The sequence below is a fragment of the Schistocerca cancellata genome, chromosome 9 (genome assembly GCF_023864275.1).
Source record: "Schistocerca cancellata isolate TAMUIC-IGC-003103 chromosome 9, iqSchCanc2.1, whole genome shotgun sequence".
NCBI classification, from domain to species: Eukaryota; Metazoa; Arthropoda; class Insecta; order Orthoptera; family Acrididae; genus Schistocerca; species Schistocerca cancellata.
This window is the reverse complement of record NC_064634.1, coordinates 153,858,379-153,871,190: the sequence shown is the minus strand read 5'-3', so window position 1 is coordinate 153,871,190 and position 12,812 is coordinate 153,858,379. Positions and strand designations below refer to the sequence as shown.

The 12,812-nt window shown below is 36.9% G+C and overlaps 2 protein-coding genes across 4 annotated transcripts in view; one reads left to right on the top strand and one right to left on the bottom strand.

Annotated features, from left to right (window-relative positions):
* LOC126100879 (cell cycle checkpoint protein RAD1-like) overlaps positions 1 to 11,312 on the top strand; it is a 63,648-nt gene extending 52,336 nt beyond the window's left edge. For both annotated transcript variants that reach the window (XM_049911544.1, XM_049911543.1), the window contains 3 exons: positions 5,219 to 5,360; positions 9,144 to 9,197; positions 9,443 to 11,312. In XM_049911544.1, coding sequence (XP_049767501.1) covers positions 5,219 to 5,360; positions 9,144 to 9,176 — 175 coding nt within the window. In that variant the 3' untranslated portion in view covers positions 9,177 to 9,197; positions 9,443 to 11,312. The remainder of the gene's footprint in view (positions 1 to 5,218; positions 5,361 to 9,143; positions 9,198 to 9,442) is intronic.
* Positions 11,313 to 11,321: 9 nt separating this feature from the next.
* The window catches only part of LOC126100880 (low-density lipoprotein receptor-like), a 68,259-nt gene continuing 66,768 nt past the window's right edge, over positions 11,322 to 12,812 (bottom strand). For both annotated transcript variants that reach the window (XM_049911545.1, XM_049911546.1), the window contains exon 6: positions 11,322 to 11,547. In XM_049911545.1, the coding sequence (XP_049767502.1) occupies positions 11,398 to 11,547 (150 nt within the window). In that variant the 3' untranslated portion in view covers positions 11,322 to 11,397. The remainder of the gene's footprint in view (positions 11,548 to 12,812) is intronic.

The following is a 12,812-nucleotide window of genomic DNA, read 5'->3' as shown; positions in this document are numbered from 1 at the left end:
TCACGTTTATTGTGTGCCTCTCTCCGCCAATTCCCCCACCAGCCTTTTCCCCTCCATGCTCCTCTCCTTTTCTGCTCTTAATTTCGTCTCTTCAGCAGCTTTCCGATGCTGCAACCTTGTCCTGCCGCCTTCTAGTCCCAGCTTACTCCGCCAGACAATGCTTTTCTCTTCCCCACCTGTACCCAGCTACTGTTTCCCTTTACTGCCCCACTCCCAATGGCTACTTTCATTCAACAGAACAGTCAAAGATAGTGGTAATATTTGTGTGTGAGATGTGCCTGCTTGTGTGAATGTGTGTGTTTTCTTCTTTTCTGAAGAAGGCTTTTGCCGAAAGTTCAGTGTGTAACAGTTTTTTGTTGAACATGTCTGCAACTCATTGTGTCATCTTTACAATGAGTAGCACTCTATTCTTTTTCATAATTGTTAATATTTCAACCTGGACTTTCTATTGTTTTTACTCTCAGTTTAGCAAGTATTAGACTTCACATTATCTGCTGTGTTTTCGTATGCACCACTTGCTGGCAAAAAGTAGTTCCGTATGTACAGCTAGAAATTAATGTTTCAGAATACACACTTGTAGTTTAGCACTTTTTCCCCACCAATGCCTTAAATGGTCCCATACATTTGTGGGTAACAACTATTACTATTTGAACAATGCGAAGTCCAGGATGGAATAACAACAGTACTATGAAAAGAATGGATTGCTACTCACCACCGTGTCACTGGCTACAGTCGTCGTGTGCGTCAGTTGCGTTTGTGTGTAAATGTACGCCACCGTGTCCCTGGTGCTTTCTACTTTGGAAGAAGGAGGCATTTTGGCCAAAAGCTTAAATGTGTATTTCTCTAGATTTCAGTTTTCTGAGGGTTTCCTAAAGCCAGATGCTAGTATTATTCTTTTGAAAAGCATGCAGCCAACTTCCTTCTCCATACTTTCTTAATTCCAGTTGGTGCTCAATCTCTAATGATCTCATCATTGAAAGGACATTAAACCCTATTCTTTTATCTTTCCAGGTCTCTCCATGCTGTTGTATGCATTATGGTCTTCAGCTCTAGAAGTCTATGTTCCTACAGTGTAGTTCCCTATTATCATCTAGTCACCTTCCATTAGGTTGTTTTCTTGGTCTTTTCTTGTATCTTATTATCCATCTAAGAACTTCCTTGATCCATCTGCCATCTATTCACCTGGTTTTGTGTCTTCCACATCCATTTAATTTGCACTATAGTACTAATCATATCTTCCACCGCAGTTTGTTCCCTAATCCATTTATTTGCTTCCTGTTCCCTTTAGCAGCCCCCATCAAGTCTCTCTTGATTGCTTGCTTATAAAATCCCTAGTCTTTGAATGTACCCCCCCTCCCCTCCCCTCCTCCTCCTTCTCTCTCTCTCTCACACACACACACACACACACACACACACACACACACACACACACTTCCAGTCCATGCATTGCTAACATAACTCAAAAATGGTAATGCATACTGATTATAAACCTTACTTTTGAGGCTTTTTGGAATTTTGTTTTGAAAACGCTGTTTAGTTTACCAAAATCACTCCAGCCCACTTTTATTCATCTGTTGTTCACTGTGTTGTCTTAAATTGCCCAAAATGAAAAAAATCTTAGCAACTTGGTTCTATGACTTTATTGTTTGTTTGTATTACTATATTTTTAGTGTGTTGATTATATCTTATTTCAGTCTTGTTATAATTCACCTTCAGCCTTGCTTTGAAAGTTGTGCTGTTATGTTCCTTCATTCAGTCTTGAAGTTTATGTGCCTCAAAGGTAAACAGAACAATCCTATCTGCAATGTGTAGATGGTTCACTATCTTTAATTACCATGTGGTGCTTCTTCATTTTCCCAGTTTAGGCTGTAAACGTCCTCTAGGACTGCTGAGAATACTACTGGTGATTCAGAATCTCCTTGTCCGATTCTTCTTTCAATTATGAATTTCCTACTATCCTGATGAAGTCTAATGGACGCCTTAGTACTGCTGTAAACTGTCTTCAATATACTAACATAGATTGAGTCACTGCCTTGTTTCTCAACTGCCACTGCATTTTGATCCTCATTAGTTCTCTCAGTAAGTCCACCATTTCCATATGGAACTAACATATTTAAACTAGTCAGGGTTGTTTTTCACAATTTTAACTCTTACTGAAACTGCCCCTGTCAACATCCATTAAGTTCATTCAAAATGTTGCATACTGTCAGTCCCTATTCCATATTTAATCTTTTTCTGGTGAAATACTATTTATTCTTTGAAAGTTAAATGTAGATAACCACACATCTAGGAGAGACCTCTTCAAAAATATTTTGATGCTTTTATTCATAGCCTTTGAAATTTACTCATTAAATTAATGAAACAAGTGAAAACAACAATGGTTTATCCTATCTGATCAGAGACAGAGCCACCCATGAAAACAGCTTAGTCACATACCAATTTCCCTGCAACTAATGCATGGCTTTTTGTGCAGAAACAAGCATTGGTTAATTGTGCACTCTTATCAATGCTGCTGAGCACACTGTGATAAACTTCAAAATGTGTTTCACAAACAATACCACATGGAGACTCTCACCCAACACATGATTCTCTGAACTGGGTAGCAAACAATATCTCCTCCAATACATCCTTCAATTCCACAGTCCTCCCGGCCTTGCTTCTTTTCCAAAGGTATTTTTTTGTGTTACAATGACTGCAGTTGCATGGAATTGATGGTTTAGCAAAGGATAGTTTGCATCACATTTAACAAAAAGTATATATAAGTTATGGTAAATAATTCAGCTGATGGAAGCAGGAGAGAGTTTTTAGGCTGCTGAAGTGAAATAATTAATGATGTTTTGCAAGGTTCACACATGGGTCCCTGGAATACAAGCCCCTATTCAGTTACCCTTATTTAGGCTTTACATACCTTCTGTAAATTAATTAAGTAAATGGGGTTCTATGAAGTATGCATTGGCACAAATGCCTCACTTGTTCTGCAGATGCTGTAATTTAGGAGAGCACTCACCAAATTTTAGAAGCATTGAGTCGTCGATAGGCATACACAAACAGGAAAAAAAAAAAAACATGCTAGCTTTTAGAATAAGGCTAGCAAGTTTTCTCTCTCTTTCATGTGTGCCTTTTAATGACTCAGCAGTTCTGCTTGTCGGTGAGTGGTCTCATGTATTCCAAAATTATTCATGTTCTATCAGAATTGTCCTTTTTATGTCCTCTCCTATCTGTGCCACAATATGGCTTAGTGGTGGGCAGTACTACTTCCAGTAATTTATTTGAGAAATACTATTGCGGTTTTTGAGTTGCAACTGACAACTGACAACATACTTGGTGAGGTGCTGTGATGCTGTTTGTCAGTGTATCCAGCTGTTTAAAGAGGCTCTGAAGTGGCACCACATATTATCCTCGATCCTGATGAAGCAGGTCTCTACAATGAATGTTTCCTTCCGTAATTGAAAGTTACCCATAAAATGGTATAAGACATTAGTGAGTGACGGTTGGAAAAGAAAATGATCTTGACATTTTCAGCTCCAAAGGCCTCCTACTATCTATAAAGCAAAAGTTGCAGAGCTCAATCATTTAAGAAGAGATATTCAACATGTGACTCTCAGTTGATATTAAAACCTAAGAATTTAGGATATTATGTTTCATTTGTATTTTGTTATAATGAATTGTCTATGGAACATGTTACAGAACCCTAACAGTATTTGTGAGTAAATAGGTGTGTCAGCTCACTATTTGACAAAACAAAAAATCAAACACAGGAATGTTGCATATACAATTAAAAAGTAAAATTAATCTTGAGCTTCCAAATTTTCATAAATCAAATCCCACAAAGACAAAGCATACATACTGAGGAAGAAAACATTATTCCAAACACTGGATATGAAGATACATGGTGTATGAGAGTCAGATGTTGTTGTTTCATAGGCTTTTTAAGTAGAAGCTCGTCTTCTATCACAGCTTCTATTAGTTTGTTCACAGAACAGAATCTTCAGCCTCTGTTGTCTGGTAATTGTCCTTGTAATTAGACTCTGTGTGACAGTTTCGTGATTTCTTTAATGCTTGTGCTATATTTCAAGTCAGCGCATATTGAAAGCCATATTCCACACATGGTGATCAGTCACATGTTTTCATTCCTCATTTCCTCCCCTTGGAGAAGAGGGCAGACTGTTTGAGTGCATATATGAAGTGCTCTCTGCAACCATTGGGTTTATGGTAATTGTGTGTTTTTTTTCTTTAGCATTTTCATATGCCACAGGGGTTAGGAGGAACTTATATCTCTCAATTGGGACTGTATTTCAGGGGGATTACTGGGGACATTTTTGGTGTATTTACTTTGCTGCCAAGGGAAACTACCTTAATCCCTGGTCAGATCAGAATATTTACTAACCAATACAGTGTCTCAAGTTTATGCCTACTAGGTAGTAACTATAGGTTCCAGGATCGATTCTCAATTACTCCCTCTGATTTTTCTGGGATCAGAAGGTCTGAAACAGAGTCTAAAGTACTTTTTGAGGCCAAGTGAGAAGCTGCTGGATTGACTAAGTAACAAAAATTAGTTAGTAGTATTTTGAAGGCTGTCAAATTGAAAGACTATCTCACTGGCTGTACCACACAACATTTATTCATCATTGTCATCTAATGCTTAACTTTTGTTGTATGAAAGCAGGAGAAATACTGATGTATATTTATATTTAGTAGTGACGGTAATACATAGTGCGTGAAAATATGCATTCAAGTTGCTGGAGCACTGAATTGTGATTACTGAAACTAGTTCTACACTAATATCTTATTTAAAACACAGATAGTTGTAAGTTAATAAAACCTTGAAAGAGTATTTCAGGCTCTCAGTTTCTGTGTGCACTTCACGAATATGCACAAGCATAGTGAATGTATGTATGACATCTTAAATTCAGGAATTGTGTTTTTGAGGCTTTGGCTGCTGATGCCATTATTAATTAGAATACAGCAGAACTGACAAGATTAGGAAATATGCAATTTGTTTCACCTCTTGTCTAATGACAGTTGTTCTGCAATTACCATGGTTTTCTCCTACATGGCATAAGTCAGTAACCAGGATAATCTTTTTTTATGACACAGTTTCCATTTCAGCCTTTGTCCCTGTGAAGTCAAACTATCAATGTTGAAATATTATCAGAAACTGAAGCCTTTAATTTCAGTGACATGATTATCAAACCACAAATACTGTTTTTAATTGCAGGTACAGGTATTCTTTCATCAAGTCTCTGCTGAAACCATTGACTGTCTCCCGTAAAGTCTCAGTACGAATAGATGATCGTGGGCTCCTTTGTTTGCAGTATATGGTTCCTGCAGACAAGTACACTTGTTTCATTGAGTACTTTGTAAGTACAAATGTATTGTTAGAAAAACTAATAAATGAAATTGTTAAATTAAAATGACCTAAATTCTTCTGTCATTATTAGTTTTTATTGAAATTAATACAAAATTTTCCCACTATATTATTTTACAACAGTCGTGTAATAATTATGAAAACATTTCCCTATCATTTGCCTTACAAGAGTGACTGCACAGTTTGTATAGTTTTAAATTAATTGGCCTGTTGCCGTTAGTTGTAGGTTCCGTTTGCAAATCCATAATCTTTTTTGCTTTTTTCTTAAACAGTTTTTAACAGAATGTAATAATTGTTACTGCCATCGCAGTAGGAAACGGAATAGAAAGCAAGTGGTTGCTTGTTACTTTACCATCAGTTCAGTGAACTTGATGTGCATGTGTGTTACAAAAATCTTTTGAGAACGCAGAAGTAAGAAAAGCAGTTGGCAATAAAGCTTCCAGTCACACTGTAAAAGATATCAGTTTTTATGATGGAAAATTTCTTGCTTCTGAGTGAGAGGAAGATGATAAAAAGTCATGGAAAGTGGAAGAGAATAAGACAGAGAGAGATTAAATCATTTTGGATCTAGTGGACCTGTGAAAAACAGAAGAGTCAAAACATGATATGTGAGATCCAAATCCCTTAGGAGTTACTGTAGGTATCAAATAGAGATCTGAAGGATTAGAAAAGACAAACTAACGTAAGGATTGTAAGCAGAACAAAACATGGTTGTGAATAAACTTACCGAAATGATTGTGGTGGTGGTTAAACAAAGGATAAGAATTCAACGTCTAATGGGGTAAAAGACACTATTTATCCTTTCTCCCAGTATTGAGAACAAGAAGTAATTTGGTAGTCTCTACCATGATGCCAGGAATGTAGAACAGTATCGTACCAGTGTATGTATTATATAACATCTCTTACAGTTGTCCAGTCTTCATGGGTGGAAATTTTTTGTTCACATCATTTATGTAGTCTCACTGTAGACCAGATCTTATTTTTTGTTGCATATATCTCCTATTTCTCTTTTATTACTTCTTATTGATCTCCAGTATTTTTTCCCCTTTACGATTGTGTTCTGTCATCTCATTACTCTTCTATTCTTACTGTTCTTGCACCACTTCCCTTACTGCTTGTATGCTCCCCCATGTAACTTCCTTCTACCAGTCCATGTTTCTTTTTAATTACATAACCGTACCTTTTTGAATTTGAATCTCGTGTTTCACTCCATTATTAATTTCTGTTCAGACATTATGTAGTCTTTCTTTCTTGATCAAGGCAACAGATCGTGTCACATTTTAGTTTTTATACCTATCCAGACATTATTTCCTTTTGTTATGTATCCTGTATCTTGTAGATGAAAGAAATCTGTTTGCATAGTCTAGAGAGGAGAGAGCGGGTAGATGGACAGAGTACATTGAAGGCCTCTGTGAGGGGGAAGACTTGTCTGCTGTGATTGAAGAAGAAGAAGAAGCAGAAGTCGATAGGGAGGAGACAAGGGATCTAGTATTAGATTCAGAATTTGAGAGAGCATTGTGAGATTTAAGATTAAAGAAGACAGAAGGGATGGATAACATTCCATCAGAATCCCTAAAATCACTGGGGGAATGTGCGAGTCTTGTCAATACACCATCCGACTTTTGGAAAAATATCATCCACACAATTCTGAAGACTGAAAGAGTTGACAAGTGCAGGAATTATCATACAATCAACTTAACAGCTCATACATCCGAGTTGCTGACAAGAATAGTATAAAGAAGAATGGAAAAGAAAACTGAGCATGTGTTTGATGACAATCAGTTTGGCTTTATGAAAAGTAAAGACACCAGTGGGGTAGTTCTAACATTACAGTTAATAATGGAAGCAAGAGTAAAGAAAAATACACGTTCATAGGATGTATCAGTGCCAAATGGAGCAAGTTGTTTGAAATTTTGAGTGAAATCGGGGTTAGCTATAGGGAGAGATGGGTAATATAAAAAATATACAAGTGCCAAAAGGGAATAATAAGAGTGGAAGATCAAGAACGAAGTACTTGGATGAGAAAGGGTGTAAGACAGGGATGTAGTCTTTCGCCCCTACTGTTCAATATGCACATCAAAGAAGCAGTAATGGAAATAAAAGAAAGGTTCAAGAGCAGAATTAAAATTCAGGGTGAAAGGATATCAATGAAAAGATTCACTGATGACATTGCTATGCTCAGTGAAAGTGAAGAAGAATTACAAGATCTGCTGAATGGAATAAACAGTCTCCTGAGCATAGAATATGGATTGAGAGTTAATTGAAGAAAGATAAGAGTAATGAGAACAGCAAAAAACTCGACATAATGATTGATTGTCACAAAGTAGATGAAGTTAAGGAATTCTGCTGCATAGGCAGTGACATAACCCATGATGGACGGAGCAAGGAGGACATCAAAAGCAGACTAACACTGGGAAAAAGAGCATTCCTGGCCGGGAGGAATCTACTAGTATCAAAGATAGGCCTTAATCTGAGGAAGAAATTTCTGAAAATGTACATTTGGAACACAGCATTGTATGGTGGTGAAACGTGGACTGTGGGAAAACCTGAACAGAAGAGAATTGAAGGATTTGAGATGTGGTACTACAGACGAATGTTGAAAATTAGGTGGATTGATAAGGTAAATAATGAAGAGGTTCTATGCAGAACCAGAGAGGAAAGGAATAAATGGAAAACACTGAAAACAAGAAGGTACAGCTTATTACAACATCTGTTAAGATATCGGAATGCCGTCCATGGCACTAGAGGGAACTGTAGAAGAAGACGGAGATTGCAATACATCCTGCAAATAATTGAGGATGTAGATTGCAAGTGCTACTCTGAGTTGGAGAGGTTGGTACAGGAGAGGAATTCATGGCATACTGCATCAAACCAGTCAAAGACTGATGACTAAAAAAAATGGGGGGTTAAGGTTTTTCCCATTTATTACAGCAGTGACACAGTTAAGTCAAAACATAAGTACAATTTGATTCAAAAAGAAAGAGCAGATCTCGATTGCCTATTACAGACAAACTAGAGGAGATATAAACACAGTGCTCATGTCACTTTGTTTGTTTTTACTAACATGGCAACTACCCCACAAGAGAAATCATTGTATTTGTTGGAGTTCTGCACAAAGTCAGTCCATTGTTCAACTGCAATGTGCATTCCGCCATTGAGTCAGCAAGAAGCTGCCTATGCACAAGCAGATTTATGACTGGCATATAAAGTTCTGTATGCAAAAGGAAGAGCACTGGTCAGCCATGCATCTAAGGTGAAAATGTTGAGCGTATCCAAGATGTGTTCACATGGACCCCCTCAGAAGAGGAGGGCTTGGAACGTCAACTTCATGAAGATTCCAATGATTTCATTTTAATGCATGACAGTGGCCCACCTCACTTTCACCTTTAAGTGCTGCGATATTTTATCAACACCATCACACAATGTTGGATTGAAAGAGGTGGACAACAAGATCTTTTTTACTGCATTTGGCAATGTTACATTTTTTTGTATATATTTTATATGTGAATGTTCTACTCGCTGTAACATGTAACTTGGTGATGCTTATGACATGAATAAATAAAATAAATTTCTTTTGACCCCCCAGGCCACCAGACCTAATGCCTTGCATTTTTTTCCTTTCTCTCTCTCTCTCTCTCTCTCCCTCTCTCCGTGTGTGTGTGTGTGTGTGTGTGTGTGTGTGTGTGTGTGTGCGTCAGTTAAAATAGTGTGTTGGAAGTTAAAATATATTTTGTTTAGCTGACAGCTGATTTATTTTGATTTATTTGTTTTACAGTGTACACCTATTGCAGAAGCTGATGATGACTGAATAATGTCCAACTGATTACAAGTAAGCATTGAACAGAAATTATTATTCTAAGTGACACCTGTCTATGCTGGCAACTGGATGCCTTGTAATTGATTGCAACATGTTAAATCGGTCCATATGTGACCACCATTCATGTGAACAAAATGAAACATGAAGTGGCCATTTTGTGAGACAGTTTTGTCTAGGCTGGATTTAGTAAAGCAAATATGTTTATAGTTTATCAATTTTTTATTTTTTTATTTATTTATTTTTTTTCCCCCCTTCAGGTGGCTCAACACGTCTGACGAAGCATTTCCAGCAACATTTATTGGAACTAACGGTGCAAGCTACAAAGGACTTATGAGGTGAAGGAGTGTGGAGAGACTGGGTTGGAGGTGGGGGGAGCGTATCTCAAAAACTGCAGTTGGTATGTTCTATGTGCTACAGAGACTAGTATGATACACTAATGTTTGCTAAAACTGTTACATAAATGGCAAAACTGGAGATGACAGTGAAGAAAATACCACAGAAAATGTGACTTCTGAATATAAATATTATGTAAAATGTATTCAAATTGTTTAAAGAGCAGACAGCAAAGCTCTCACCACATCATTACCGAACACTGTGGAAGGGGCTGCTAATTTTTACATAAACATGAGTAGACTGTGAAGGATACTGCTGGACAGCATTACAAAAGATTGTGAAGTTGATTTTTTAATGCCACATAGATATCTTCTATATCAAAAGAAAACTAAAATCTGTATCTTTGATTAAAGCATTGTCCTCTGAATAATTGTAACATGCTATGAACAATGGGCAGCACCACTGTGTGTACTGTTGCAGAATGCAAATAGGCATAAAAAATTGCCATACAGAGACAACTAAGACTCAGATTTATACCCACCATATAGTAAAGATTTGCTGCCTTAACAAAAAAATTCCAGAAATTTCTGTGAATTGAGGTACCATTTGGAGCGCTACTTTGGTGCATTGCAGAGATGAAGTTAATTTCATTTGAAAATCGCAGTTAATTTGTGATTTTTGGTAGTAGTTCGAGGACTTTAATTAAAGGGTGAACAGGAAAAATAAATTGATGCACCCTTCGCTGTAGATGGATTGATCTTCAAGAAAGTGCACAACTCCAAATAGTTCAGGACTCTTCCTAAGGACAACAGACAGACACAGAAATAGATACACATTTAACAGCTGATAAAAGAACATTTTACAGTTAACTCAGAATTTTCTTCTGCGTATTATTCTACTACAGTGTTGGTCATAATTTGTGAATGTTAAACTAGGAAGAAATAACAACCTTAGATGCTGAAGAAGAGAAAGTTGTGCTGTGCCGGTCGTGCAATAAAATTATTGAGACTACCTAATATAGCATTCTTTAGATAAATGGATGGAATGCAACCAAGAGGAAGGTTCAGAAGCAGATGGTGGCACAGCATCTAAGATGATCAAGCAAGAATGAATATCACTAGCAAATGGACAGTCAGTGCATTAGACAGAAAATAAATGGTTGAGGCATATGATCAGTAAGACCTCTTTCGTATAAAAGATGACAAGAAACAGCATTAACTGAAGTCACTGTGTAGGAAATTTTTCAGAAGAAGGTGTTGTTATAGTTGGGGAGAAAAAAAGAAAATTGAAGTTTTCTAGTCTATGATTACTTCCATATTACTGAAATATAAATCCAGTGGAATTGGTCTAGAATATAAGGAAAGAAATAACAGCAACAAGTAACATCTCCATTATATTTCATCCTTTGAAAGAACTAAAATGATTCTAAATAAATGTATTCTCCATAGAAAACTGTGTTGAAAAGTGTATACTGAAACGAAATGTAAGATGGTATTTGGGGTGATCAATTATAAAGATTATTGATAAGTAACAGATTGGAATTACCACCTTAGACATTCAATATTTACGCTAATAATTCACCCACTGTCAGTAATGTATTGCAGTGGAGTGTACCTGCAGCTCTACTCTATTATGAGCAGTAAAGTTCGTACTTCTTTCTGCCTGCACACAAGCATAACTCTTCGGGCAGTTGCTTCAGTGACCAATACTGTTAAAACTTACTACTCTATTGTATGCATTGTGTGATGTAACTGTTATGTATTTATATTTTGTGTATTGAAATAAATGCCAAAAATAATGAGCTACTGTTCAAAATATGTATAGTATTTCAGTAGACCATCTCTTGAGCACAAACCATGCTACTTTCTGTACAACCACCTTACAAATTGGCCGCAAATAACAGTGGCTGTATTACACGCTGAAGTGTGAAATGCTCTCGGCAGTTGTAATAATTCTCATCTTCTCCGTCTTCACAGTCTGCTTGGCCATCACATAACCATGCTTGTGGTACACAGCGTTTGTTGTGACACTGGAAACATAAATGAAATGAGTTCAGTCCAGTTATGTACAGCACATAATTACCACCAGTTGAAAAGGTAATTGGTATGATTGTCTCTTATGAATGAAATCAACACTGTTGCTATAAAACTCTGTAGCTGTGGCCATTTAAATTTCAAGAGAAAGGCATCAGATTGTGTATGCAACAGTACTGTGTGAGCATTTTCCGGAGCAAATCATAAAGGATATGCCAAAGGAAAATATGTAAAGATGCTACAGAAAAACTTCAGATAATTCATTTTGGTTATGATAATGAAGCAGGAGGTTGTAAACATTTTAAGTGCTACAGGAAATTCAGTGGTTTTGGAGAGTTTGTCTAGGGCAACCCATAGCTAGATTACTGTACAAGCAAGAATGTTGAGTGATGTATAATAGCAAGAGAGAGTAGGCCATGTAAGGTACTACCCAACAGAGCCATTCTGCCACATCTGTCAGTGAGGTGCACATTGAACACTTTATGAACTTCATGTTAGTGCATATACAGTGACAACTTTTTTACCCTTTCGTTGTTCATTATGACTGACATAAAGAAAACACAAAATATTACTTTAACAAGTGATAGTGAAAGTACTGGAAGCATAAACAGTGGCCCCTTGGTCCCTAGTAGTGCATACCCTATTGATGTCAGTTGGCAGAGGAGAAAATAGGTGGTGGTGGTTTGGGAAAGACACAGACAGCACACTGATGACAACAGAAAGTATTCTTTCATCTCTACGTTTTGCCTTGTACACACCACTGTAGCTCAAGCAATTGCAGCAGTTAGAGCTGAAGTTAAGTTTAAAAAATAGTTGCAATTCTACATATTTTGTTGTACTTCATCAATGAAAAATCAACAGAACTGAAGCTTTGCTCACTTTGAGCTACAATTAGGGATTGGTATTTGTCCCATTTGAGAGCCTCAATGGAAATAGGCAATTTTGCCTAATGTCATATAAGTTTATTGACAGAAAACAAATAATGTTATGCTGTCTTTAGTGGATATGTGAATCACGGCATACTAGTAGTGTTAGAAATGCTTTCTGGAAGCTTTTGATAATCAAGTTGTTCCAAACTACTGTGTTTCATTAGTGTATTGCATACAGAATACAAAACAGACTTGGAAGAAATCCTAGCAATGCTGACAAATACAACCAGTCTGGTATATATCAACTAAGTTGCAATTGCATTCAATCTGTATATGGGAGTCAAACATGCAGGAATTTGAGAACCAGGTACACAGAACATCTCAGGGCACTG